General features: G+C 38.8%; 4 protein-coding genes across 7 annotated transcripts in view; 2 read left to right on the forward strand and 2 right to left on the reverse strand.

Annotated features, from left to right (window-relative positions):
- Window positions 1–112: 112 nt before the first annotated feature.
- On the reverse strand, window positions 113–11156 carry alkbh8 (alkB homolog 8, tRNA methyltransferase). The gene is made up of 12 exons (XM_005815003.3): window positions 11015–11156; window positions 10096–10229; window positions 9523–9623; window positions 8798–8920; window positions 8484–8579; window positions 8122–8226; window positions 7197–7267; window positions 4340–4446; window positions 4041–4201; window positions 3139–3410; window positions 1264–1413; window positions 113–896 (listed from the first exon to the last, which is right to left on the reverse strand). Exons 1-12 carry the CDS (start codon window positions 11153–11155, stop codon window positions 306–308), a joined length of 2052 nt encoding a protein of 683 aa, XP_005815060.1. The 5' UTR covers window position 11156; the 3' UTR covers window positions 113–305.
- Window positions 11157–16637: 5481 nt separating this feature from the next.
- On the forward strand, window positions 16638–17174 carry sln (sarcolipin). The gene has a single exon (XM_023350976.1). It carries the CDS (start codon window positions 16683–16685, stop codon window positions 16776–16778), a length of 96 nt encoding a protein of 31 aa, XP_023206744.1. The 5' UTR covers window positions 16638–16682; the 3' UTR covers window positions 16779–17174.
- Window positions 17175–17573: 399 nt separating this feature from the next.
- On the reverse strand, window positions 17574–23516 carry kbtbd3 (kelch repeat and BTB domain containing 3). Of its 2 annotated transcripts, none has more exons than XM_023350932.1 (10): window positions 23437–23516; window positions 22824–23106; window positions 21966–22131; window positions 21702–21884; window positions 21181–21354; window positions 19878–20162; window positions 19457–19699; window positions 19067–19357; window positions 18822–18971; window positions 17574–18450 (listed from the first exon to the last, which is right to left on the reverse strand). In XM_023350932.1, exons 2-10 carry the CDS (start codon window positions 23093–23095, stop codon window positions 18328–18330), a joined length of 1887 nt encoding a protein of 628 aa, XP_023206700.1. In that variant the 5' UTR covers window positions 23096–23106; window positions 23437–23516; the 3' UTR covers window positions 17574–18327. The 2 variants fall into 2 exon arrangements, with proteins under 2 accessions (XP_023206700.1, XP_005815061.1); XM_005815004.2 differs by having other exon boundaries at window positions 23448–23466.
- Window positions 23517–24553: 1037 nt separating this feature from the next.
- The window catches only part of fam168a (family with sequence similarity 168 member A), a 34713-nt gene continuing 33755 nt past the window's right edge, over window positions 24554–25511 (forward strand). For all 3 annotated transcript variants that reach the window (XM_023351325.1, XM_023351326.1, XM_023351327.1), the window contains exon 1: window positions 24554–24761. The gene's annotated coding sequence lies outside the window, so the exon portion shown is untranslated. The remainder of the gene's footprint in view (window positions 24762–25511) is intronic.

The raw sequence follows: 25511 nt of genomic DNA on the forward strand, positions 1-25511 counted from the left end.
CTGCCATCTGTGAGTGCTTTGCCACTAACATTTTCTTGAATAACCTTGTGCACATTGTTGCCATAGATTCACATTAAATCCACACCAGATTACAAGACTTATGCATAACGCATTCCTTGAAAACTTGTCTTTTATTGGCAGGACAACTAAAACCGATGAGTATAAATTTCCACAGAAGCAAATATTCAGCAAGATCCTCCTTTCACTTATTTAGAAAGCCTCAGAGATCATTTATCCGAGCTGATTAATTTCCAAAATTGTTCAATTAAAAACTGCGTATGAGCACTTAAATTTAGTTTAAGATGTTATTCCTTCTGTAATATAACACACCAGTTTCCTTGGTCATGATAGCTGGTTTGCACTTCGACTCCGGTCACCTCAATGCAGAGCTGCTCCAGCTCCCCCTGCTGGAAGACATGGTAATAGCGATGAAAAACAGGGACTGAACTCCCACCAGGAACCTGAGAAGTGTCAACACTTGGACTGAGTTTAGAGTCTGGACAGTTTGTGGTGTGCAAACTAGAACTGAACTCTTCTTCCCCTCGTGTTTTCCTCCCTTTAAGGTGCCAGGGAACCAAAAGGTCCTGGGAATTAAAGGCTGTGCGGTTAGTGTGAACACTAAGCTTGCTTTCGGTCATTTTGCTGTCATCTTTTAAGCCTCCAGTATAGTTGTTGTCCAAATGGCTGGTGGTGAGGACACTTGGCTCTTCATGCGGTTCCTGGCCCTCCTCTGGTTTGTCTTTACTTTTCTCTCCATTCTGCGGTTTGTTGTGGTCTTTAAGGTATTTAGATTTCTGCTTGTTGTACTCTTGTTCATAGGCCCAAACATAGATGAGCGCCTGACCTCCAGGTTTTAGAAGCCTGACCAGCTCCCTCACAGCTGCCAGCCGACGCTCCTGAAACACACACAGACGTTTAAAGAGTTAACATTTCAAGAAGTGGGGGAAAAAAAGGCATGTTGGTGAAGGATTGCCGTAGCAATTCAAAATTATTAAAGATATCAGTTGCAATATTTGTCTATTGTCTTCTTTCTTCTGTTTCTCATCTGTGCTTCCATCACTCTGTGACTTTTAACATTTTGGGCAACATCATTGTCTCTTGACAGCATATTGGCTAAATATTACATTAGCAGAAATTCTCATGCAGAATGTCAATTGTATTTCAGTGGGATAACTTTCTGCCTAGTAAAGTTGTGCCCAATGCATTTTATTTGTTTGTGTTGATCATTTTCATACATTAAGTGTTTGAATGTGCTGCCCATACCTGTGTGGAAAAATGGTGTATAACAGCTATAGAGATGCAGGCGTCACATGAGTCCGTTCGCAGGGGGACGCTAAGAGCATCAGATACAAACGCGTTGAAACCTCGCTCTGCACAGATTTGGACCAGAGAGCTGCTGCGGTCACATCCCACCTGAGATCAGACAAACACAAGGAGAGCTAATGAGCTCAGAGCACAAAATTTAAGCATGTCATGTATGTAATAAAACCATCAAAATGATGGAAGACCTGAGGAAGTAGGGATTAAGATGAGCGAAAGCAAAGAGGGCTGGAATGAAATTGAAAAGGAGAAAGAAGTCTGGCTGGACAGTTCTGATAATATTTTAAAACAAAAGTCAATTCAATCAGGCTTCATGTGGTCTTCTCAAAAAAAAAAACAAGGTGAGAAAATATTTACTACACACATGCACAAGAGCAGCAATTTTCCTTTCAATTAAATTCGAAAATGTTTATGGTTTCAAACTGCAGATGAGAAGACAGGAGGGCAGCAGGCCAGAGAGCCAGAGAGGAAAGGATTACTGAGCTGAAAAGAAGAACGCTGGATGAGGAGGAAGAAGACTGAATCAAACTCAGAAAATTGGTGTGCGACCTGCATAATCACAATGTTCTCACTGATGATTTATTACAGCTACGGTCTGAGTCAAGATAAGCCGCTTACACGCTTCTCCTAAATCCCCAAACATGAATATCCTCGTGTGCATACGTAAACAGAAAATTTGGATATTACCATGGAAACCGAGCGAATGCGAAGGATGGCATCCTGCAGAGACCGGAGCAAGAACATTGATCTCATCCTTTGCTTTGTTGCACAAAAATCTATGCATTTCATGCGTTGAAGAGCAAAGTAAGATATTCTGTGTTACTAAAGGATTTCCTCTACAGCTTGAACTTGAGACAGCTTTTCTGTTTTTTTTAGATCAACAGCAAAACACAGTCAGTCAGAAAAATCTCTGCTGACTTCTTAGAAGCACTTTCTAGGCCTCTTCTGCCGTGCAGCTAAAGAGTCACTGTGGGCTTCTGAGCTTTTGATAGGTGAGGGAAAATACAGGGAAAACCTTTAAAAAATACATTTTTGGAGTGTTTATAAAAATTCATAAAACTAAAAAGGAAAATTATGTACAGGTTTTATCCTGATTTAAGATTTAAAGCTCATTAAACTTTCCAAATGTTATCTTCAAAAGAAATACAAATAAGTTCTGTAAGTTAAGTTAGATAGCTTACAGAACTAAACATAAGAAAACGTTTGCGTGAAAACTAGAATTAACACAAATCACCACTTATAGCAGAAATATGAGGGTCTATCTGCCAACAAAATCAAAAACTGAGCAAATGCCTATAAATAATTTACACAATGATGCAGTTCTGCCCATGTGAATGACACACCAAACATACCAGCCAACCAAAAATCATCAAAATAACAAAATATTGAAAATAAAAATATGTAAAGCATGTGCCAATGCCAAAATAACATTTTTACTCAGGGAATCTCCTGTGCGGCTCTTTCTCCAGTCTCCATGTGGTGCCTGCCCAAAATAGACAATTTTGTTTTTAATTGTTTAAAACTAATTTAAAATAACAACCATCCTTAATAACAGGTTTCAAGTTTCTCAGGAAAACAAGCACCTTTAACATCCTGGGCAGTTTGGCTTTGTTTTTGATTTCAATGATACTTTTGGCCAAGTTAACAAAAGATGGTTTGAAATAAAAAATCATGACTCTGCTGCTCCTTACTGGATATCTTCAAATTTCTGGATTAGTGAACGCTTTCACATTTTTTAAATGGCAACATAAATAAATCAATACAAAAGCTGTCCATTCAGGGGTCATAGACTCTTTCTTGAACTATGTGCATACCCACCGTGATCAGCTGAGGGTTAACCCCCAGGTACTTCCCGTTTCCACAGCCCACATCGGCCAGCACGCTTCCAGGCTGGAGCGCGGACAGGAAGTGGCAAACGCGGGGCCACGGAGTGTGGCGAGTGCTGCTGAAGTGAGAGGCGATGGCGTCATACACTCGGTGCACGTACTCCTCCTCCAAACGGGTTGCGTCAGCGTGGCAACTAGGAAGAGAGGGCTGAGATGGCGGGCATGGGGAGGATCCTCCCTGACTGTCACAGGCAGAGGGGAAGGCTGGAGTGGGGGGAACATGGAAGAGTCCTTAAAATCCATATGATATTCAGCTACAGCTTCAAACAGCAATGCTGAATGAAGCTTAGATTTATGAAAAAAGCTGTTATACATCTTTAAAATTTTGCTAATGAGAGACAACAAAGTCAGCTACTTTGTTCAAATTTAATTTGTCACAATCCATGTGTGGAAGAACTTTAAAATTTGCTATTCACAGATAATCTCAACTGGGAATCGATATCCGTGAGTGTCTATTCTTAAATGACTGACCGGCATCCTGAGCAATATCGACACTGAATGCAAAGACATGCCGCACTTTTTAGATTTTGATTTGTAAAAATGTTTGAAACCCTTTTTCCTCACCCATCTCAGGTACGCATTGCTTTAGGTTAATATGTCAGATAACATTTAATAACAAATATGGAGGTCTGTGGTTGTAACTTGAAAATACATCAACGTTTAAGTTAATAAATAAACACTTAAAGTATGTCACTGAATTTGTAATGAATCAACATAATAAAAGAGTTTAACCTTTTAAATTGAACATTTACTAACTTTGCTAAATTCTTTAAAAAATTCTAGCTAGACATCATCTGTCTCAACATTGCCATATCAACAGTGTGCCAGTCTCACCACAGCAGCAGGGTTCGTGTCTGATTTTGCGGAAAGTGAAGGAGGTGCGGGTGCCCCTCTTGCTCAAAGTGAGACCACCGTGGGAAACGAGATTGGGCTCCGAATGATCAGCCGACTGTGTCTCACAAGCTGGCACCAGGTCAAACTTCCGTGGGGTAATCCTAACAGAGAGAGAATTATCCACAAACTAAAAAACCAGAAGGCACTAAAGTGATCAAGTGCAAGAAATTCAATTGCGGGAAGAAAAAGCCGGCACACTGAGAAACCAGTGAGAAAAGTAAAAACACCATCCAGCTCACCCGTGTGTCCAGAGGTATCTGCTCTCCCCCTTCATCACCAGCAGGCTGCGTTCAGGCAACACAACAGGAACAACTCGGCCGTCTGGGTGACGAAACTCCATCACCGTCTGCATGAAGAGGCACCCAAGCATGAACAAGAAGCGAAAACGTTTTAACGGCTTAAAAGAAACTATTAATCTAAAAAAAAAAAAATGTCACGAAAAAGGCGGGTAGACAAAGGATGCAACTCATGTCTTCATCATGCAGATTCAAAGCATCAGGCTAACATAAAGTCCAAAGAAGTTAACTATTTTAATTATGTAGGATTTAAACCAGTTGATCTATGTCCTGCTGCAGAAACGTGTTATTCATTCCTTCATTCATATCAATCAACCAGACTTTATTTTTTTTAAATACTTTTGATAACTTTACTAGACCGCTCCCTGATATGACATTATGTGCTTGTTATATACCGAACGTCCAGGTATATTCCTAAAAGCTCATATTAATTGCCCTAAAAAGTCACCAATTTTGCAAGTTCATAAAGTTCCATTTATGATTTTCTTGCAGCTTCCTTTGGATTTTCTCAGAGGCTGTAAAACTTGTAGAAGAATTAAACCTTAATTTTCCAAGGTACATTTATATTTATTTTGTAATGTTAAAATGAAAAGCACCATGTTTTTTTATGTCTCTTATTAGGAAAATGTAACCCAGGCATGTTGCAAACTGAATGTTTGAATAAAAATCCAACATCAGATCATCTTTACCCACATGTCCCGCATAAATCTGCTGAATTTGTCAGACCGCCATCAACAAATGTAGTTTATGTCTGCCCTCTGTTTTAACCAGCGGAGTCACCTTCATCCCGGCGCCTGTGTTTGATCCTAATGTTTCCGTACAGCACGCAACCGCTCGCGCTCTGCAGGGAAATTACATTCACACAACTTCAAACTGAATCTCTCCAACTTCTGACAGGAGGAAAATTGGATTCTGTGAAGTGATGGCGTGTGTGCGTGCATGTGTGAGTGTGGGTGGGCAAAAGGGAGAAAGAAGGACATGGGTTTGTGTTTTCCTGTGAAAGAGCACAAGAGGCTCCAGCACATGATCAGATCTTTCCCTCGGACCACAGCTGAACTTATTCCTTCTTCCCCCAGAGAGGCAAGAAAGGTCTGCACTGTTCTCATCTGAAAGAAAATTAGCCAATCAGTGAAAGCGGTGGAATGTGACTGAGTCGATGATGATGCTGGAAGAATACGCTTTTCGATAGGACTACTCATCCTTCTCCCTCAGTCTCAGATACGCAAGTTCCTATGTGACATTTGAACATATTTTATTGGGATTCTGTTTGACTGATTTCCACAAAAAAGTGCATAATTGTGAAGTGGAAGGAAGCTGATATATTATGTGTAGAATTCTTCAAATGTGAAAAAAAAAACCTGAAAACATGTGGCAGATGGTGCTCTGGTCACATGAGACACTTAACTATTTTGATTGCTACAAAACTGTAGCTGTACCTAAAAACAACACACACACCATGTCCACAGTAAAGCACAGTGGTGGCAGTATATTACTTATGAGATGCTTTTCTCCAGTAGGGAAAGGGTATCTGGCCATAGCCAATCTGAAAATGGATGGAGCTAAACAGATGGCAATAACTGAAGGAAACCTGCTAAGAGCCTGAAAGACATGTTGATACCATAAGTTTTGATGTCAAAATGTCAGACTTTTTCCAGTCATTTATCATCATTTTAAAATATAAAGCAGTAAGATGTTTCCAAAGTGGGCAGCTTCGATCATGCATGTTTCATGTTTCAAAGTGGCCTAGTCAAACTCGAGACAGAAATCTGACTGAAAACTTCAGGTAAGAGTTAAGAAATGATGTTCACTGATAGTCTCCATCCAATCTGACGGAGCTCAAAGATGAACTGGGTCTAATGTCAGACTGTGGATGTAAAAAACACGTCGAGACAAATCATGACTTTCATTTGGAAAGACATTTTTTAAAAACCACGTCTAATTTTCCTTCTACTTCACAATTATTCACCACTTCATGGTGATTTATCACATAAAATGCTTAGATACAATCCTGAAATATCTATATTTGTGGCTTTAACAGGACAGCGATGCAGTATTCAATTCAATGAACGGCTCATAGTGTATAAATACTTTGTATTTATACTTAATAATAAATAAATAAACAAATAAATAAAAACAATAATCGTAATAATAATTTTCTTTGGGACCAAAACCTTCATTCTCTATTCAGAAAGGGTCTCCTTCTACAATATGTCAATAACATGGAGTGGCCCAAATTCACAGCCCTGCAGCCACATAAAGTCTGCCTATCTGGTTATGACATTGTAAAGGATGAGAGCAACTGCTAATAGATTAGCCACTATCACTCAAACAAGTGGGGTCAGTTGGGAGTCAATGTGCCACAATCAGCCCACAGAGACAAACCCATAAAAAAAAAATCAATACATCCTCTAAAATATGAACCATTCTTGCAACCATTAACAAAAGCTTGCAGAAAGCAAGTCATGAACCACGTTGGCAGAATGCCACAAAAACTATGATGGTGTGCCAGAGGGAGTAAGAAGAATGAGACTGAGCAACAAGGTAACAAAATGTTCTCAGCAGAATCAGAAGGAGAAGATCCAAGAATCAACAGCAACAGCAGCAGTCTGGGGAAAGGAATCACACGTTGATGAGCTGCTGTTTCATTCATGTCATTATCCCTGGAAACTAATGACATAAAATTTATTCCTACATCTTAAAGTTTAGAGCTCTTCAAATAGATCACTGCACAAGCTGAAAAACAGACAGAAAAGTTGGATCACAGGTCACAAAGGGGATTATTAAAACACGAGTGATTTACCTTGGCCCCGAGACTCAGAGATAGGATGGTGTCCTCAAAGGCAGAGTGGGTGTCAATGTGAGGGGGGATACCTGAAAATCACACAAATATGACAGACTTGAAAAGTGAAATGAATCCAGACCATTTTAATTAAATCTGGTGTGAGAAAAGCCAAGTATTGTAGACATTTCACAACAAATCAGACATTTCAGGCTAACAAGGATTTTAAACCTTTAGGACATGCATTAAAAGAGCTCGGGATCCAAAAAGGAGAAACTACTGTATATTGGCGTGTTAAATACGCCACCTGGTGGTAAATAAAAAATATATGTTTTGTGCTACTTTGATGGAATTAATAGTTGCATAAATACAGTGAGGTGGGGAAAAAAAACTAGGACAGCAGCCTGCATGTTTCTCTAAAATATTGGCATAAAAGAATATTTAATATAAATTTTAGTAATACTAAAAAATTCAAACATAAACAACACCACTTCATTCTATAACACTGTGAAAGTTTCAAGAGGGAATCAGAGCTGCATACAAAAGCAAGGAATTGTATCAGAAATGTGATACTTGACAAGTGTGTGAATTCACAATCAAATGTTGAAAAATAACAATGTTGTTTATTACATCTTTTATTTTTAGTTGTAAAGACTTCCGCAGTGAGAAGTACTTACACTCTGTTTTTATCTTTTATTTTTGTTGTGCGTTTCTTATTCAGAAAATGTCCAACACACATTCTCTGAATAAGAACAACTTTCTTAAAAAAATTAGGGAAAGATAGTAGTTATGAAATATAGTATGAAATAATGCTTAAATAAATACCTAACTGAGTCTCGTGTGTTGCTAATGCAACCCATAGTTGCAATTGATAAACTGAGCAATTGTTTGTTTACTGTGTAAAAAATATTACACCAAACATTAACTGGAAACTGAACACACTCACCCTGTCCAGTCTCATACTGGTTAACAGTCAGCTGGTCAGGGAGGAAGTTAATGTGTCCATCCTGCAGACATCGATGCAAAACAGGCAGACACTCCTCAGGAAGACCTGGACAGATAAATTATTTACACTAAGATTTATCTGAGTCATAATAATGAGAATTATATAATAGAAAAGACCTTTCATCAACTTCTTGAAATATAGACGACGGGTTGCAACAAACTAAAACTAGAAACCATGCAAAACATGACAATCAAGTCATATTAAACTGCTAGATTCTCCACCAAGGCTAATCCGTCGAGAAAATGGACCAACACTTCTTCTTTATGCTTTACGGAAAGTATTATATCGACTAAAATGATTACCTGCAGGTAATGGTTTGTCCTTGTCCACATTGTTGTTGTCGTAGCGAAATTCAAAGCCATAATGCTTCACTCTCCTGTGTTTCAAAGCTTTCTGAGCTAAACAAACAAAGCATCAAAATATTAGATTAAAATCGATCAAATAAACATGTGACCCTATGCCAGAATCTGAACAAACTTTACAAAAGTTATGCATAGCTATTTAACACTAAACACTCAACAAGGTAAAGGAACTATATTTTTCCTACTTGCAACACTGATCTTGTTCTAAGCTTTAAAAGAGTTAAGGTTTGTGAAAGAGCAACGTGCTTCATTACCTTGGTTAGAAGTTGACCAGTCCACAGCAGCGAGGAGCAGAATCTCCTCCTCTGGAGACACAAAATCCTCCACTAGGGCTAATTCTTCAGGAAAATGGACCAACACTTCCTCTTTATGCTTTTCTGCAAACAAATATTAGTAACACATGCAGTGAAGTTATAGACACAGGCTGCAAAATCAGGTTGCCTAAAGGAGATGATTTCCAGAGACTCCTTATCTAGTCTGAGTCATCACTTATTTCTTTGAATTTTGCTCCTGAGTCAAACATTCTAACTACAAAGCAGTTTATTCAATCTAATGAGAGTAAATTAAAGGTTTTCTTTGGACTTTAGGTAGTTCTATGCCAAGTATCGACATAAAAAATTAGGAAATCTGACAATCAGGGGTGAAAAGAAAAATGGACAGTGCAATAAAAAATTATCTTTCTGCTGCCAATGAAAAGCAACCGAAAGTCATGTTTTCAAGAAACAGGTGTAGCCCTTTATCACACACCTGATAAAGGGTTGTCATCCTTCAGATGATCATCTGCTTAATACCAGCATTTTTAGCAAATAACTGTATTCCTAAAAATAGTTATTAGATTTTGGGAGCACTGATGTAAAATGTAGGATTGTAGGATTGCCTTCTCAAAAGTGAAACAGAAGGATTACTCAAGGTTTTTTCACAACACTGTACGTCTGAGATACATGTAGCTACATATGTGATACTATCCAAAAATACGTACCTGAATCAACATAACTGAGATAAAGAGTAACGCTGTTCTCCCCAGACTGGAGCTTCTGCCCGTTAAGTTGGGTGTGAGCTTTCCGAGCATCATCTTCTGATCTGGTAGAGACAAAGACAATAAAACAAGAGAAACCAAGAAAACATTTGGGTCAAAGAGTCAATTTATTTAAATCAGACAGGATTTGGTAGACCTGATCAACAGCAAAGATATCAAACATGAAAAAACTTACTATGTATACAATTTTCAAGAAACTGGTCAAAGTTCTTGGTCAAAATATGTAATAACATATTTGTAAAACAAGTTGACACTTGGAAATAAAATGAGAAGCTTTAATTTTAACTTTTGTTGGATAGGTCTCAGTATTTAGAATTTGGTTGCTTTCTTTTTGTTTTCTCTCCAATTTTGTGTTTTTAACTGTTCATGTTTTAACTTAGTTAGGAAACTTTAATGAAAAGCTTGAGCTCGTTTCCAAGCTTTGATGAAGCTGTTACTTCTTTTCAGCTTTAAATAACTTCTTCACTGGAACAGATTGCTTTAATGATAAACAGCAGATTCTTGCTGCGGTGATACCTGTACGTGACAAAAGCATAAGGCTTCTGAGGAGGCATAAACAGACTTTCCACATTTCCAAACTGCTTCATTGCGGCAGAGAGGTCCTCACGGCTGACACCGTTTCCCAAGCCTCCGTTAGCCACCACCAAATTCTGCAGGCATGACAGAAGAAGAGGATCAGCAAGTTTTCAGCTGTCCAGTAAGCTGAATATTTTACACATTTGTACGGCTTACTGGAAGTCTACCAAAGGTTAGACTAGTTCAACAAGAATTACTCAGAATCCCCAAAGTGTATTGCTCAAAGAATATTAATTGTGTTGTTTCATATTGATGTTTAAGTCACTGATTTTACCTGTATTTTACAAGCTACAAGGTACCTGTCAGAGCTCCCAACACATAAAAGTTCTGCCTTAGTAAGCAATAAAGTTTAATTCTACCAAAAAAATACCATGGAAGGAAATAGAATTGAACTCTACTTAAGAGAGAGATGTATTAATCTTAAACCACCATAATGGAAAAGACCAAACCAAGGCCATAATGTAACTTTATCCTACAAATACAAAGGTATTTACTGACTTCTTGATCTTTTCTGCAAAAAAATCTATCTTTAATAGAATGGGTTTTGGTTGAACAATTGAACAACTGTTCAGAAGCAGTTGTTTAATTGAACAATAGTTTTTTTTTTCTCACATTTTGTGGTCGGGTTTGTGTTATGATTCAAAGCAGAGCCAAAAGCAAAAATATCTAGTAACTTAAAACGGCACTTAAAACTTTTACACATAATGTCTACGGCTTCATATCGGTATTAAATTAATTCTTTTAATAAGCTACTTTTACAAATGCTAATGCATAATACCTATGTTAATTTAAACTATCAGCCCTTCGTCTGAAAGTAATGATTTCTCGTTGGGTGTTTTTTTCTTTCCTTTTTGTTCACCTTGGTAGGCTGCGATGCTGTACTGATGCCTTCATGCTTCAGTAAAGTGTGACTGGCCTTCAGCTGTTTTCTCAGCACTTTCTTGACTTCTTTGCCTCTTCTAGCGGCGGCTTTCACGTTGTTTACCACTGTGCAGTCCATGTTTCGCCTACCTAATTTGTCCGGGTACAACTAGCACCCTCAAACTATGGTTCCGCCTGTGACGTGTGATCTGTGTTAGCTGAGATCAACCAAATAAAATAAGAAAACTTAATGTGAAAATTTTGAACAATATTTATCCTGGTAAGAAAAACCCTCAAGGTCTAAGGACTTGGGTGAAAATTGTACTTTTTATCGAGTTGAGTCAGCGACTGTAATGCATCCTTTACAATTCTTGCTACTGTTTTTTCAAGGGACATCGTGTAATTTCTCAATCGAAAAACTAAGCATTCTATCGAAATCATACGTACAGATATCACAGTCAAGTTTGAATGTAGTGATGAAATGTTGTACTTCATACTTAATTTTACGATTAGGATAATTGCACATACATAAGGTAAAGTCCCTCCCAAAAGTCTGACTTCTATTAATAGACCTTGAGATACTGTAAATGATTACAAATAGGAAGACAGAATTCATACAGCTGCATCTCCAGAGCTTACTTTTGAATGACCCCGAATGACAAGAATTATGCCATTATTGAATCATTATAACATGCTGTACTTTTGCATTTTTGTTGTAGAATATTGTTTGTGTTTGTGCTGATAAACGTTTTTGTCTTGTGTTTGTAACAAACAATATATAAATATGTAAAATAAATAAAGGCAAAGAGCAATTTGTTCAAACATATTCTGGTCAAAGGCAGCTCAACAACACCATTTATTAAAATCACCAGAGAATAGCTATTCAACAATAAAAGTCACTACTGGTTTCTCACTGTTTTTAGTTCACCAAGAATATAACCCCTCCTAAACTTGTAGATGCCCTTACATATAGGCTAAATGATCATTCATTATTTTAGTCAAATCACAAAACTTTATATGACCTGATGAGATGAGCTTCTCAGCAAAAGTAGTGACTCTGGGATCCCTTTTGGCATTAAAAAAAATCCTACATGAGTCTTTCACTTGTGGACATTTGTCCATCTTTGTGTCCAAATACATTAATAGATTGGGGTTAGTTGTGTAACTAAGTCGTCACCTGTCCAGAGTCATCTTATGTGCCGGGCGGTGAGAGCCCTTCGTTGTTGAAACAGCCCGCTCTGTTTAGTCTGCAAAACAACAGCTGGTATGAGGGGAGACCACCCAAATTCCCTCTTGAACACAATAACAATACTCTGCATATCTTTCCTAAGCAGGCTAATAAAATTCTCTTTTGTTTGTCTCCATTTGTTGACCATTACAGGAGTTAAGAGGTGCACAATCAACAAACTCCAGCTCACCGCATTTAGACGCATTTCACTTTATTTTTTACTTGCAAAGATGAAAAATAAAGTGTGAAAAAAGAGTTTGTATTAGCAAAATATGCCGAATAAATGTGCTTTGTTCATTCCCTTTGTATTGACATCAGGGCAAGCTGAGGGTTGCTTTGCAGCGCTCGAGGGCAGCTTCACCTAAGGTCCCCACCAAGCTCTGAAAAAGCTGTGCAACAGAGAGAAGTGTAGTGAAATCCCCTGCATAAGCTGATGTATGTCATCACCTTCTGGAATTCAAGGTCAGCAGCCAACCAGGCATCTTTGTATCATAACTGGCTTGGCCTGCAGAACAAAGATGGACAGACAAAGAAACCAGATACTCACTTTTGAAATTGTAAGCATGATCTGACTGTCTTCAATGACTGACTGTAGGAAGATATCAACATAAGGAGTAAGAAGAAAAATCAAATGAAGTGTTGAAATAAGTTGATAGAGAAAGGAAGCGAAAGCAGGGATGTGATTCTGAGGATGATGTGATTTGTGGCACTTTGGCTCCATTGGTAACTTTTGGGGATTTCAGTTTGTCTCTAAAATGTGACAAGGTGCCAGTGGCAAAGTGCCCAACAATACAACCCAGAATCGATTCTTTTCATTGTTATCTGCAATGTGTATAGAAGATCTATCCCTTCGGTTTTTGCTTGATTGATTCATAGATCAGCTATGTGGATTAACAAACAGGAAAATAGATACTTCTGTTTAAAGGACAGTTGTATTGTATAGGATATTCATAAACACACACACTTTTAGTGACCTACAATGCATGGAATGGTGTCTATGAGGCTTTGTTGACACTCTCCATCTCGCCACTGATTTAGACAGTATCTCTGCCAGCTCACGTCTGTCTTAGATACGCTCACACCTGTTACAGCGGGTGCCCGCTCCACTTTAGTCAATCACCTTAGCACCGGATATCCATGACAATGGGAATCCCTGGGTCGCATACTGTAGTTATCGGTGTGGGGCTGAAAGAACAGGAGCAGGATAAAGTTACATTTATTTTCATCTGTTAAATCCTCTGGGAATGACCTTGGTATTCTTTGATGGAAGAGATCAAGGCAGCTGAGCCGGCGCCTTGTCCTGGTGTGCCCCTTCTGCGAGCAGGAAATGGTGACCGTTGAGTGCTAACACTCGTTCAGAGATAACATGGTTGTTAGCAGCTGTTGAGTGTGAGATGAGCTAAGAGGTTTGTTGTTGTAAACTGTCAAAGCTCAAGTATACAGAGGAGACAATTTAAGGATGCAAAGAGAGGAGGCAACTTCTACATATGAATTTAATTGAAATGTCAACTTTTAATCGCTTGATCAAAAATAAAATTTCCATGCATTGAGCATTTAAAAAAAAAAAAAAAGCATCTGAACCATTTGCTTCTGTTGGTTGTTTTATACATCCTTATTTGGCTGTCTGTCAACCGGTTGCCAAGGAGATTGTTGGTCCAGGAGTATTTTCTCAGTTTGCAACTGGTTGCTGGTTCAGATATTTTCTTTCACTCCCTCAAGTTTCTAAGCCAAATCAAATCAAAGCTGCTACTTACTTTTAACACTTTACTGATTCATTCTGCAGTTTGAAAAGTAAAATGTCATGAGAAAGCTAAATTAAAAATTCAGGTAATACAGTTTTACATTCTTTTTATTTCTCTTTACTAATAATCACCCCTAGATAAAATGTTGTGTTGAATAGCTGTTGTTATTCAGTGATTTGTGACTTCACAAGTCAGATGGAAGTTAAGGTTGTCAGAAGGTGTACACCACACTTTCCAGATTTTTATTTACAAATAATCTTTAAAATTAATCAGAACTTTGTCCAGTTGTAGACTGGAATGGTTTGCAGCTTGTACCTCTACTCACACCCAGTGACCCAATGCCAAAAGAAGTGTATTCACACAAATGCGCACCACACACTTCAGATTTTGTATTGTAAAAAGTGTTGCAAACCTTGTATGATTTATTTTCCACATCACATTATGCACAACTTACTGGTGCATTGTTCAAAATCACCAAAAGAATAAGTTCCAATTGTAGTTTAAATTCACTAAGTATGAAGAAGTCTGTTGGGCATGAATGCATCCACAAGTCACTTTGTGTTTTATTTTGGAGTCGTTGCTCTGTCATTCTCCTCTCCTCAGAGTACGGGTCTGACCTAGATACTGTTACACTTTCCAATATTCATCAGATGTTACAAGGATTGTTTTTGGAACAACTGCGACCCACCAAGTATCTTCAACAAGGCTGCCAAAATAACCCTCCTCTGTTGTGTGTGGAAGGAAAGGGAGACTCTGTAAGGTTATAGATGGAAAATAGTCAGGTGGACGATACTGTGGAAAATAACAGCCTCTGTTGGTCTTTCAGTTGGTGTGTGACATCAGTCTGTGTGTATTTGAGCCATGGGCGGTCCACTGAGAGTGGGCTACTTTAGGAGCAGAACCTATCTCCGACTGAAGCAGAAAACTGGCCAACAGTGAGCAGCAGAAGCTAAAAAGGTACAGCAAGAAGAGGGAGAAGCTTCCAAGAAGCAGAGGACAAGGAGGCTGTATCAACAATCAGGCAGGACACAAAAAGAAGAAAAACATTGAACAATTTCAACAAATATACCAGGTAATAGTTTGTCAGAGTATTAATTCCATCCACTTTCTTAGCAGTGCAGTAAAATCTGACTGTGATGTTTAAGACCTTTTGAGGAGCTAGTGCAGAGAAGATTTAATCTGATTTCATCAAAGCTACTGCAAAAAGTAATACAAATTTACTTCAGAAAGTTATGTATTAGGCTAATCATTTCTCCTAGACGACCTCAGTTTGTGAAAATCAAGGACGTCTCCTCAATCTTTCTTCATGTAGCAAATGGTGTCTTCAAAGGATCAATCCTCAGGGCTATTAATCATATACTGTATATCAACAATATGTATAGAGCAGTATCAAACTCAAATTTCCATTTTTATGTTGATGATATTGTTGTGCATTGCTTTCCAGCTGCACATTAGGACCTTTAACAATCTTTAAAATGTCCTAAAAGCAAATCTCCAGCTCCAATTTAAAGTTTGTGAATCACCCATTTAGCTTCACCAACCATGTTTTGAGGGAGTCTCTGAAAACAAATACCTACAAATCTCAAGTGATGATTTTCTGAATGATCTTGATTAACTCCTTCTAGTCTCCCATTGGGAAACTGGTAAAAAAAAAAAAAAAAAAATTAAAAAAAAAAGATAAATCCTTGTTTTTCCCTTTTCTGGTACAAGTCTTTCTTGAGACAAAAGAATATCCATTAGTTTTACATAACTGCCAGTTTTATGCATGCCTCTTCACAGTGCATTAATGGTCTTGATTATATAAACCACAGGGATGTGAATTTATGGCAAAGGTTAAACCTCTGACCCATCAATGTAAATCTCTGACTGTCAGTGTCAGAGAAAAGCCACTCAAACAGCAAGTTAAAAATCAAAGACATGCTTTACTTGCTGTAGATTATTCTTGCATTCATTGACCTGGTTTGTTGCTGTGGTGTTCAAACCACTGACATATCCTCAGTTCTAAAATCTAATTTTGCCATTTTCCCTTCATATTTGACATCTTACATCCTCCAAAAAAGTGCAGCAGCTTACAATGCTTGTTCACATAACCTTTACATAGTTGGGAAAAAAAAGCATTCAGGTATGTTTTACTTTATTTGTGGAATCAGCTGCAAAATCAACTGTAATCAGAGAAAATTGTCTAAGTACACCTGAAGAAATTTTAAATATTGTCAAAATAATTATTAAGAGATAACTTGGCATTAATGTCCTATGGTTTAGTTTGGCTGGAGTGTTTGACATCTCAATTTTTAAACAATGTTCTGTACTTGATAATTTGCAAAAGTTTAATGCAAGTCTTGTATTATGCTGCCTTGTTCCAGTGTTATTTCTTCTTGGCAAATTCACAGACTCTAAAACTCTTTCCAAGTTAAGCAAATACAGATTAAATTGTTTATCACCAGGATTAGTGTTTCAGTGTTGTATCACAAACTTGGGATAATATTGTGGCTCTGCTGAGAGACAGTAACTGCATATCTGAGAGCTAGTGAGCTCTCTGACCTTTCTTTCCAAGACAGCAAACACTGGCACACACAGACACAAATACTGATTACATGCTTATTTTTAAATGCCAGCTCAGTATATTTCCACCTCTCCTTTCTTCTAGATCTTCTAAGTGTTCTAAAAGAAGCTTCTTGCCCTCCTCTTCGCTCACCATGGACCGCTCGGCGCAAGAACTGTTTCTCAACTTCATGATCGTCCTTATCACTGTGCTTCTGATGTGGCTACTGGTGAAAACTTACCAGGATTGAAGCATGGAGCCACGAGGCGAGAGGAAAGCAGGAGGCGGAGGGAACAAAGGGATAGATGGAGAGAGCTGGTTCTTGCTAGATATCTAAATACAGCGTTTACATTTTTTGAGTCTTTTTAGTCTATGAAATCATAAGAAGACCTATGCACAGTTCCAGTCTTCATTTAGGGTCAAATATTCTATTTATGTATCTGGTGTCTGAGATACATGAAGTTTCTAAAGTTATAAAAAAGGTGGAGAAGCATTAAAGAGATGGGAGTGTGATAAAAATAAAAAACAACGTACAAGCAGCATATGTCATAGACCTGGTCATATAATTTTAGGCACACTAAGGTATTTTTGTCATCTGTTTGTTTTATTGACATTATGTGTGCTTACATATGTTCCTTAAACTCTTCCACTTGTGGGTTTTTATTTCATTACACCAGCTAGTTATATCTCATTAATGATGTTTTTTCTGCTTGTGCTTTCTTAAACTAGATTTTATTATTTTTTAAAAAGTGTGTTTTGTTTGACGGGTACAGACAGAGCAGATAATACAGATCAGATCATTTTTATCTACCAAAAGCACAAGAACCAGGGCATGCATATCACATGAAAATCCGTCCATCCATCCATTTTCTAACACCCTTGTCCCTAGTGGGGTCAGGAGGGGCGCAGGTGCCTATCTCCAGTTCCGGGGGAGAGGCGGGGTTCACCCTGGACAGGTTGCCAGTCTGTCACAGGGCAACACAGAGACAGACAGGACAAACAACCAGGCACACACTCACACATAGGGAGAATTTAGAGAGACCAATTTACCTGACAGTCATGTTTTTGGACTGTGGGAGGAAGCCAGACTTCACATGAAAGTGATGGAGCAAAACAAAAGCACGCTGTTTAATGTCAATGCTGACATGACATTTTCCCCCCCAATCATTTTAGATGAACCATTTCACATCACTTTCTAACTGCCCAGAAAATGTTTTATAGCAGAAATTATAAGGAGCATATGTGACTAAGAAAGACTCAATGTATAGATATCTATTTTCAGTGATTGTTAGATAAATTCAGCAGTTAGTATTTGCCTTGTGTTTAGGCCTTTAGTGCACGTTATGAACTGCTGCTAGTATATGAATCACTTAGGGCTGAAAAACAACCAAATGATAGCAGAAAAAAGCTATCTGTTATTAGACTAAATAAAGTTTTCTTCTGTAGGAGAGCTTATGGTGTCATGCAGCGCCTAAAATTCTGTTCTCTACTTGTTTTCTTCATCATGAAAAATAATCTGTTACTAAAATAAAACTTTTCACACAGCTTAGCAGGGTTCCTCCACAGGAGGACATGATAAAAATTAGGTGCTTTGGAAACGCAACTCTTATGATGGCTTACACATGATAAACAAAAATAATCATTTGGCTCAGGTGTGATGATCTCTGAAGAACACCAGTTATCCTTCCTTTTTGAGATGTTTGCCATCCACAATGTGCAAATGTTTAAAATGCAGACATGCACATCCAGTAACATTTTCCTCCAGGTGTGTATGTAAAACGACTTTTGTGTGGTGGGTATCATTCTGCATCACCCCATGGGTCTCTGTATCGGTTGAAGCTAATGATCTGGCAGTGGAACTCAGTGAGTCCTCTGGGCATGGGCGCCACTTCCTCCCATTGACTCCTCCCACTGTAGTACACCTGCACAAGTGGCACATATGTCTTACTTTAGCAAATTTCTTGATAATGTCAGAGAATATTCTAGTTTTAATTTAGTAAATTTATGCCTTTAATCATTGAAAATGCACCTTTTTAGAGAACATCTTTTGTTTTCAAATAAATACATGAAATGAATCTAAAAGTATCAATGTTTTTCGCACACTAAAATCTAAGATAAATCTCATAAGATAAACGTAAATTCTGAAATCTCAGTATGATCCCAGGCATATTTTTCTTTCATTTTTAATAAGAACAATTCTGTCCAGTCATTTTGAAGTTTGTTTACACTGGAGATTACTCTTTAGCAAAAGTTAAAGTATAGTAGCTCCTATAATTTAGAGGTTGGAGTTTACCTGAACTTCGTCTGTGATCTCGTCCGGTGAATAGTCGCCACCCAGAATGTAGATTCTGTCCCTCATGCCTATAGCTCCAGCGTTGAACCCTGCACATTCAAACGATCCCTCGCCCTTCCACACACTGGTTTCTGGGCAGAAACTGTAAACCTGAATAGTAAAAATGGAACAATTTCAGCCTAATAACTAAACTATCTGACTAATTCATACAAAAAAATAACCTAACATTGAGGCACACTGGTCACCTTGTACGTCGACAGATCGCAGAGATGGAGTGTATTGTTTATTGACACCGCCTTGACCAGTGTAGCATGGAAAAACTGCCCAAACTCTGCCACCAGGCGGCTCCACTGGTCCTGCTGGGCTTCATAGCAGAAGAAACAGTCGAGTGAGGGATTAAAGGAGTCTGTTATCTCCACCTCAGACCCAAGCGTGTAAATCACACTGCCACAAGCACTGGCCTCTGGGTAGAAGATGGCAGTCGGCAGAGGGCTGACAGAGGACCAGCTCTGAGTCAGAGGATTATAATACTCCACCTTCAACACAAGATGGAAAAGGTACAGATAATGTTCGCCCTCTGCAATCTAAATACTTAACATTAAAAAGCCATGCTGATCATGGAAACACTATTATACCTCTAGCAGACTCGGGGCCTCTCCTCTGGTTCCCTCGGTCCGTCCTCCAATGACATAGACCCGGTCCAGGCAGGTCACGGCTGTGTGCATGGTTCTGGGCTTCAGCATGGCTGGTGCAGGCGTGCAGGTTAAAGTCACAGGGCAAAAACACCAAACCTCATCAATTGCATTGTGGTAGGGTTCGGCCACATGGAGGCGGATTGCCCGGCAGCAGTTCCCTCGGCAACCCCCGGTGATAAACATCTTAGAGACAATAGATACCAGAAATATGCATATATATGCTTTAAATGTTCCTAATATTTTAAAAAGAATCAGCAACATCCAGGATTATGATTAAAGATGACTAATCCTAATTTTTTAAAAATGCATCAAAAATTTGATCACACTCACAGACCAAAACAAGCTCTGCTCTGAAGAGTACCTTCTCAGCATAGGTGGTCAGGTAAGACCCAGGTGGATCTGGAATATAAGTTTCCCCCAGCTCTGTCTGCAGCTCTCTCCACTGGTCCGTTTCCAGGCAGTAGCAGAAGGTGTGACGGTTCTGTCCATTCTCCTCTGTCTTATGAATGTAGATGTAGCTCTGAGTGGTTGCAGGCCTCGCATCACTGAACAGGCCATTGTACTGAGTCTGTCTTCTCTGGGCCTCTGATAGGAGTGTGAGACAGGAGTCCTCACTGCCAAGGAGCGGCTCTGACTCACGCAACTTCTATGAAGGTAACAAAAGCAACATAAAATAATGGTCAGATGGCAAACTTAATTGCAGGAAAGTCACCTGCTGAGTAAAATGACCAAGAAGTGTGGACATAGTTGTTAAAAGTTCTCTAAAATGACAAGTAAATGCATCTTTTAAAATGACAGCATTACACTCAATCAGACTTTATTTCAGTAGAAAGATGTAAATGTGAACAGAATCTTTTCACTTAAAAACATCGCAAGACTCCACCTCTCTCCCTCTTTTTCTGTTGCTGGAACCCTAATATATGGCTTTATCACTTCACACCTTGAGTACTGCAACAACCTCTTCTATGGTCTACCCTCCATTGACTTTGCAATTTGTCACCTTTAAATTGGCCTTTGTCTCTTTAAGAAGCTCCAAATGTTGGGGATTATTGTCCTGTTGCAACATTCCATTGATTCCAATTTTCAACCATCTAGCTGTTGATTTGATTTGAAGTAGAGTTAGTTTTCTTCATTTAATGTTACATAATATGGACCTTTACCACTGATGACAAAACAGTCCCACACCATAATGCTGCCACCACAGTGCTTGATATTTGGTACAATGTTCTTAAGTTTGAGAATTTCAATTTACACATCCAAACATGTTTCTATTTTCTACTTGACAATAAAAACAATTCCAGATGAAATGTTGCTTTTCCATTTGGTAGCTGAAACATTTAGTCAAGCTTAAATCATGGGAGTCATGATCCAGTGCATTTTTAAAAGACCAAAATTAATATGACTCTTGTGTTCATGGTGAAGGGAAAGCAGAGTATTACCGGTAAAGTGCTTGAGCTTAAAAAACAAAACAAAACGCAAACAGTAAAAAATATATATGTCTAAGATATCTAATAGATTTTTAGTTGAAAAGCTGAAACGTTATTGTTAAAGATCACAACACATACTGTGTGGTTAAATCCTTAACAAAAAAACATCTAAATCTTAAAGGCAGTATGAAGCATGAACCACTGTTTTTTTGGCTATGCCCACAGAGACGGATTTACCATCAGGGAAGCTGCAGGCAGGTGGTGCAGTCGGGTCAGAGACATCAGCTCTGAAAGCAGCTTCTGTCTCCCTGGAAGATCATGGTGAATCCATCTAAGAAGAGACATCACAGCCGCCTCCTCACTGGGAATGTTCAGAGCATCTGACCTCAGGCAGGCCTTTAGGACATCTTCCTAAAAACAGCAACAGAAGCTGTAAAAATCGTGTCACAACAAGCAAAATACAGATTCATTTTGTGACGCATGATTTTTAGGATACAAAGAGAAAGATGAGCCTTTCTATGTAAAATATAATTACACAGTCCATGAAGGCTGGATTTAAATTTAAGAATTTTAACAAGTTTCAAGTATGTTAAATCATTGTTATGTCACTACAACAGACAGATGGATAGATAGACTAAATTATAACACAATGTACAAAGATGAATGTTAATAAATTGACTTAAAAATAACATACTGCAATTTGCAGACTATATGGCTAATGTTATTCTGCTTTAGCAGAAAAGCATACACATGGTCACCTGCATGTCCAAGAACTCCTGTGTTTTGGACAGGTCAGAAAAGTTCCCAACCACAAACTCGCTGGCATTTTGAAGGAGAGAAGCTGAGCCGTATGCCTCGGCCAGGGACAAGAGGGCAAGGCAGTTACAGAGTTCCATTGTTCCCACAAGGAAGTCACTGCATGCCCTGAACAGGACAGGAACCTAAGGAGACAATGACAATTGAGCTCTAAACATGATGTGCTGTAGCATTTAAGACACAACATCTAATAACTGCATCGTTACCTGCAGAAAAGAGGCGAGCTGGAACAGTATGTCAACGTTGCCATCAGTAATGAGTATCTCCCCAGAGTAGGCAAAATCCAGGAAGGAACCCACAGCCTCAGGGCACTGATTAGCAAGCGTTACTGAGCCATCTCCACGCTCTCGCATGTCAACCTCGAACATGACCCTGAACACATCAGGAGCGCACACTGTCATGTTAAACCAATCATTAAATGGATATACATAGTGCCTTGTAAAGTATTAATGCTCCTTGAACTTTTTCCACATTTTATTATGTTTCTGGGGTTGTGTGGGAAAGGCTAACAGGAAAAGTGATGCAGGGTTATAAGTTTACAAATAAAAAATTGCAAAGTGTGTCATGCTTTTGTTTTAACCCCGTTTACCTTGACGATCCTAAATAAAATCCTGTTGAACAAATTGCCTTTAGGGCTGTATCAACTGTACCATAAGGAAAACTTAAATTGCTTACAAGTAATTTAATATCGAATTATCAGGACCATCATAATATCAGCGCCTGCGAATATGCAATGATGAATTACAATGATGCACTGAAAACTCCGTGTTCCCAAAACACTTGGAAGGACTTTTACTTGACCAACTTTCCCACAACTAGTCATCTATCTTGGAAAGTAGTTTAAAAATCTAAATGTGGAAAGCCAGTAAACCAATGCAGCAAATATCTTGCAACAGTATTTGTAGCAAAGGGTTGCCCCATAAAGTTTTAGCTCAGGTTACAGAACACATATGAACAACTAAATGTTATTTCCTTTTCACAATCATGCATTACTTTATGTTGGTCTGTATCACCTAAAATCCCGACAGACAGACAGACAGACAGACAGACAGAGAGACAGATACCTGAAGAAATCACTACATGCTGCAAGAACACATCTGTGGCAGGGGAATTCATGCTCCTGGACTACGATAGTGAAGTCAAGCAGCAGACCTCGCTCCCTGAACGATCTGAGCACACCAAGGAGCTGCAGACCCTGGGACTCAGCGACCCGCAGCTGCGTCCGCCGCTCTTGGGCCCCGTTGCATTCTGGGGTAATCCCAGGCTTACTACCAGCAGGGCTACCGCTGTTGGGGGAGGAGGTCAAACTTGCACAGACCCCTCGATGTTCATCCATATTGCCAAAATCTGAAATTATTTTTTTAAAACATAGATAAACAAGATTTTATGACAAATAAAAGAAAGACTGAAAATATATTTTGTAATTTTAAATGTGTGCGTAAGCAAATCATATTTCAAACTTGTTTAACAGGTTTTAAAACATATTAACATGTTACATCTAGTATAACATATCAGAGATTCCAACGACTTTGGGCCTTACTCGTTCTGAATAGAATAAAATAAACATAACATAACGTACAAGCACACATTACTTATTTGTACACTATTTCATAACTGAATTCCTGTGGAAAAAATACCACAGGATGATTAATCCAAAGAAGGAAAAGCTTATCTTACAGTGTCAGCACCTCGGACAGTTCTCTTCTCATGCCGCTCTAACTTCCGGAAACTCAACATCACGCGATGATTCAATAGGGCCTTTTTTTTTTTTTTTTTTTTTAAACACAAAAATGTATATTTTATAATCAGACCTTTTGTTGTTGAAATTTCTGCAAGAATAGGGTTATTTTTAAACAGATGAACGTTTCACTTGTGTCAGCCGGCGAAAGCTAGCTAAAAACGTTTAGACCAATACATTGCAGTCGGTAAAATTAGAGACCGCGACGGCCGCTGGGAATTGTTGTTCTCTTTAATTAGCAGATCTACTGACAGTGACCGACAGGAAAACGCTCTGTTTATGCTCAGTTTGTCTATATATCATTTAAGTTAGCCCTTTAACCAACCTAAAGAGTTCTCCTCTAATATGATAAATAAAATCAAGAAGTATATACAAAAAAAGTCCCGCTTGCAGTTTGCCACAAGGAATAAGGAATTTATTCATGTATTTTAGCAGTTATAAAAAATAATAACGCCAGGTGTTTTTTAAAAATTATTATTATTGTTATGTATTTATTTATTGTAAGAATGTGAAAACCCAAAATTACTCTCGAATGCAGCACATTCAGTAATCTGTCAGACGTACTCTTACTAGCTTGTCCTTTACCACTTGATGGCGCTACTTTACTGAGTGCAAAAGTGTTTGGAAAAACTGAACTGCTCCAATCTAAACTTCCGATAATACTGCAGTTTCATTTGACCACCTGATCTCATTGCTATTTCTGACTGAAAACCACATTTCTGATGTTAAGATAATAAAACACATTCCGGTAACGAAATTGTATAGCCACTTAAGAGCAACATTAATAATAATAATAACAAAAGGCTAATGACGATAATAATGATAATGCTAATATTTGTAGTGGTGTATTTTATGCATTACAAATGTATCACCTTAATAACTCTTGTATATATTTTGTGATTTTGTCGAAATCTTTTTCTCACAGTTTTTTTTATGAACTATAAAATACATTGATAAGATAATATCAACCTATTAGACACCATCCACTTTTTTACGTTATTGGTGGGTCATGCCCCCTCCTCTCTCCTCGCATCCCTGCATCCCTCCGTCCCTCCCTCGCCCGCCTCTCTCCCTCCCGGCAGTGCATCCCCATCCCCCACACACGGTGGCCGTCTCTCCGGGTGAAAGCTGTCTTCCCAGCGCTACTGGCCCGACAAAAACGTTGCTGTAGCAGAGCCAGTCCGCAGCGATCCGAAGCTCCGCAGACCCACGAGAGAAAGAAACACACAGAGTTTGTCTTTCACTGTTCCACCGAGTGGTTTTGGTAAGTTTAAGTGCACCGCTGATTGTAGACGGGAAGAATGTCTCGTGTGTGGACTTTTTTAAGTTTTTTCCCCCTGTTTTTCTCTCTCCTCCGTATCCCTTCAATTGTCCTCCGCAAGGAACTAGCGGGCTATGCTAGGCTAAACGGCTAGCTGAAATAGCGGGATCATACACTTTGCGAATCGATTGGCGCTTTTCACTTTCAGTTGTTCTAGACCAAGGTTTATAGTTGCCACTTTCTTCCCCTGCGAAGCGACTGTTGCCAGTTTCTATTGTCATTTTCTAATATTCCCCCCGGCTAGGTGGCTAATTAGCGTTTTGAGCAGATGGATGCGGGGATGCAGCGACTGGGCTAGCGCTTGTCTTTTCAGTTTAGCTTTCATGCTAAGCTAACGCTAGTATTATATGACTCGCAGTTTCCTGCGTGGACTGCTTTCGGAGTGGGTTGGATCGCCATTCCAGCGGTAGCCAATCTAGTGATAATTGGCAAGATGGCATCTCGGGGTTGTTATCCAGAAATCGGTGGATTTTTCAAAATGGTGTCTTAAGCTTGTTTGAGTGTGACCATTTTTGTCCAACCGTTGCTGTTTGGGCTTCTCTTTGCTATTTCTGGTATGCAGCGCACTGCCAGCGCATGCCACGCTCCGATATATAAACATGTAAACCACTGAAGAGGTGGTAAACATAAATGTTTGCAAGCTACCCCGTGTTCCCCCCAAGGCTACAGGCTTTGTTTCTTATAAATAGAATC

This window comes from Xiphophorus maculatus, chromosome 18, assembly GCF_002775205.1.
Source record: "Xiphophorus maculatus strain JP 163 A chromosome 18, X_maculatus-5.0-male, whole genome shotgun sequence".
In the NCBI taxonomy this organism is placed as follows: Eukaryota; Metazoa; Chordata; class Actinopteri; order Cyprinodontiformes; family Poeciliidae; genus Xiphophorus; species Xiphophorus maculatus.

Excerpts from the sequence above, each read along its gene's own strand:
- alkbh8 (XM_005815003.3), bottom strand. The coding sequence starts at position 11,155 with ATGGACTGCACAGTGGTAAACAACGTGAAAGCCGCCGCTAGAAGAGGC. Across the intron at positions 8,580-8,797 it reads CTGGTCAACTTCTAACCAAG|CTCAGAAAGCTTTGAAACAC; the intron begins GTAATGAAGCAC and ends TTGTTTGTTTAG. Across the intron at positions 4,447-7,196 it reads CTCTGAGTCTCGGGGCCAAG|ACGGTGATGGAGTTTCGTCA; the intron begins GTAAATCACTCG and ends CTCTTCATGCAG.
- sln (XM_023350976.1), top strand. The coding sequence starts at position 16,683 with ATGGACCGCTCGGCGCAAGAACTGTTTCTCAACTTCATGATCGTCCTT.
- kbtbd3 (XM_023350932.1), bottom strand. The coding sequence starts at position 23,095 with ATGGATGAACATCGAGGGGTCTGTGCAAGTTTGACCTCCTCCCCCAAC. Across the intron at positions 21,885-21,965 it reads AGCTCGCCTCTTTTCTGCAG|GTTCCTGTCCTGTTCAGGGC; the intron begins GTAACGATGCAG and ends TTGTCTCCTTAG. Across the intron at positions 19,358-19,456 it reads AGGCCCCGAGTCTGCTAGAG|GTGGAGTATTATAATCCTCT; the intron begins GTATAATAGTGT and ends CTTGTGTTGAAG.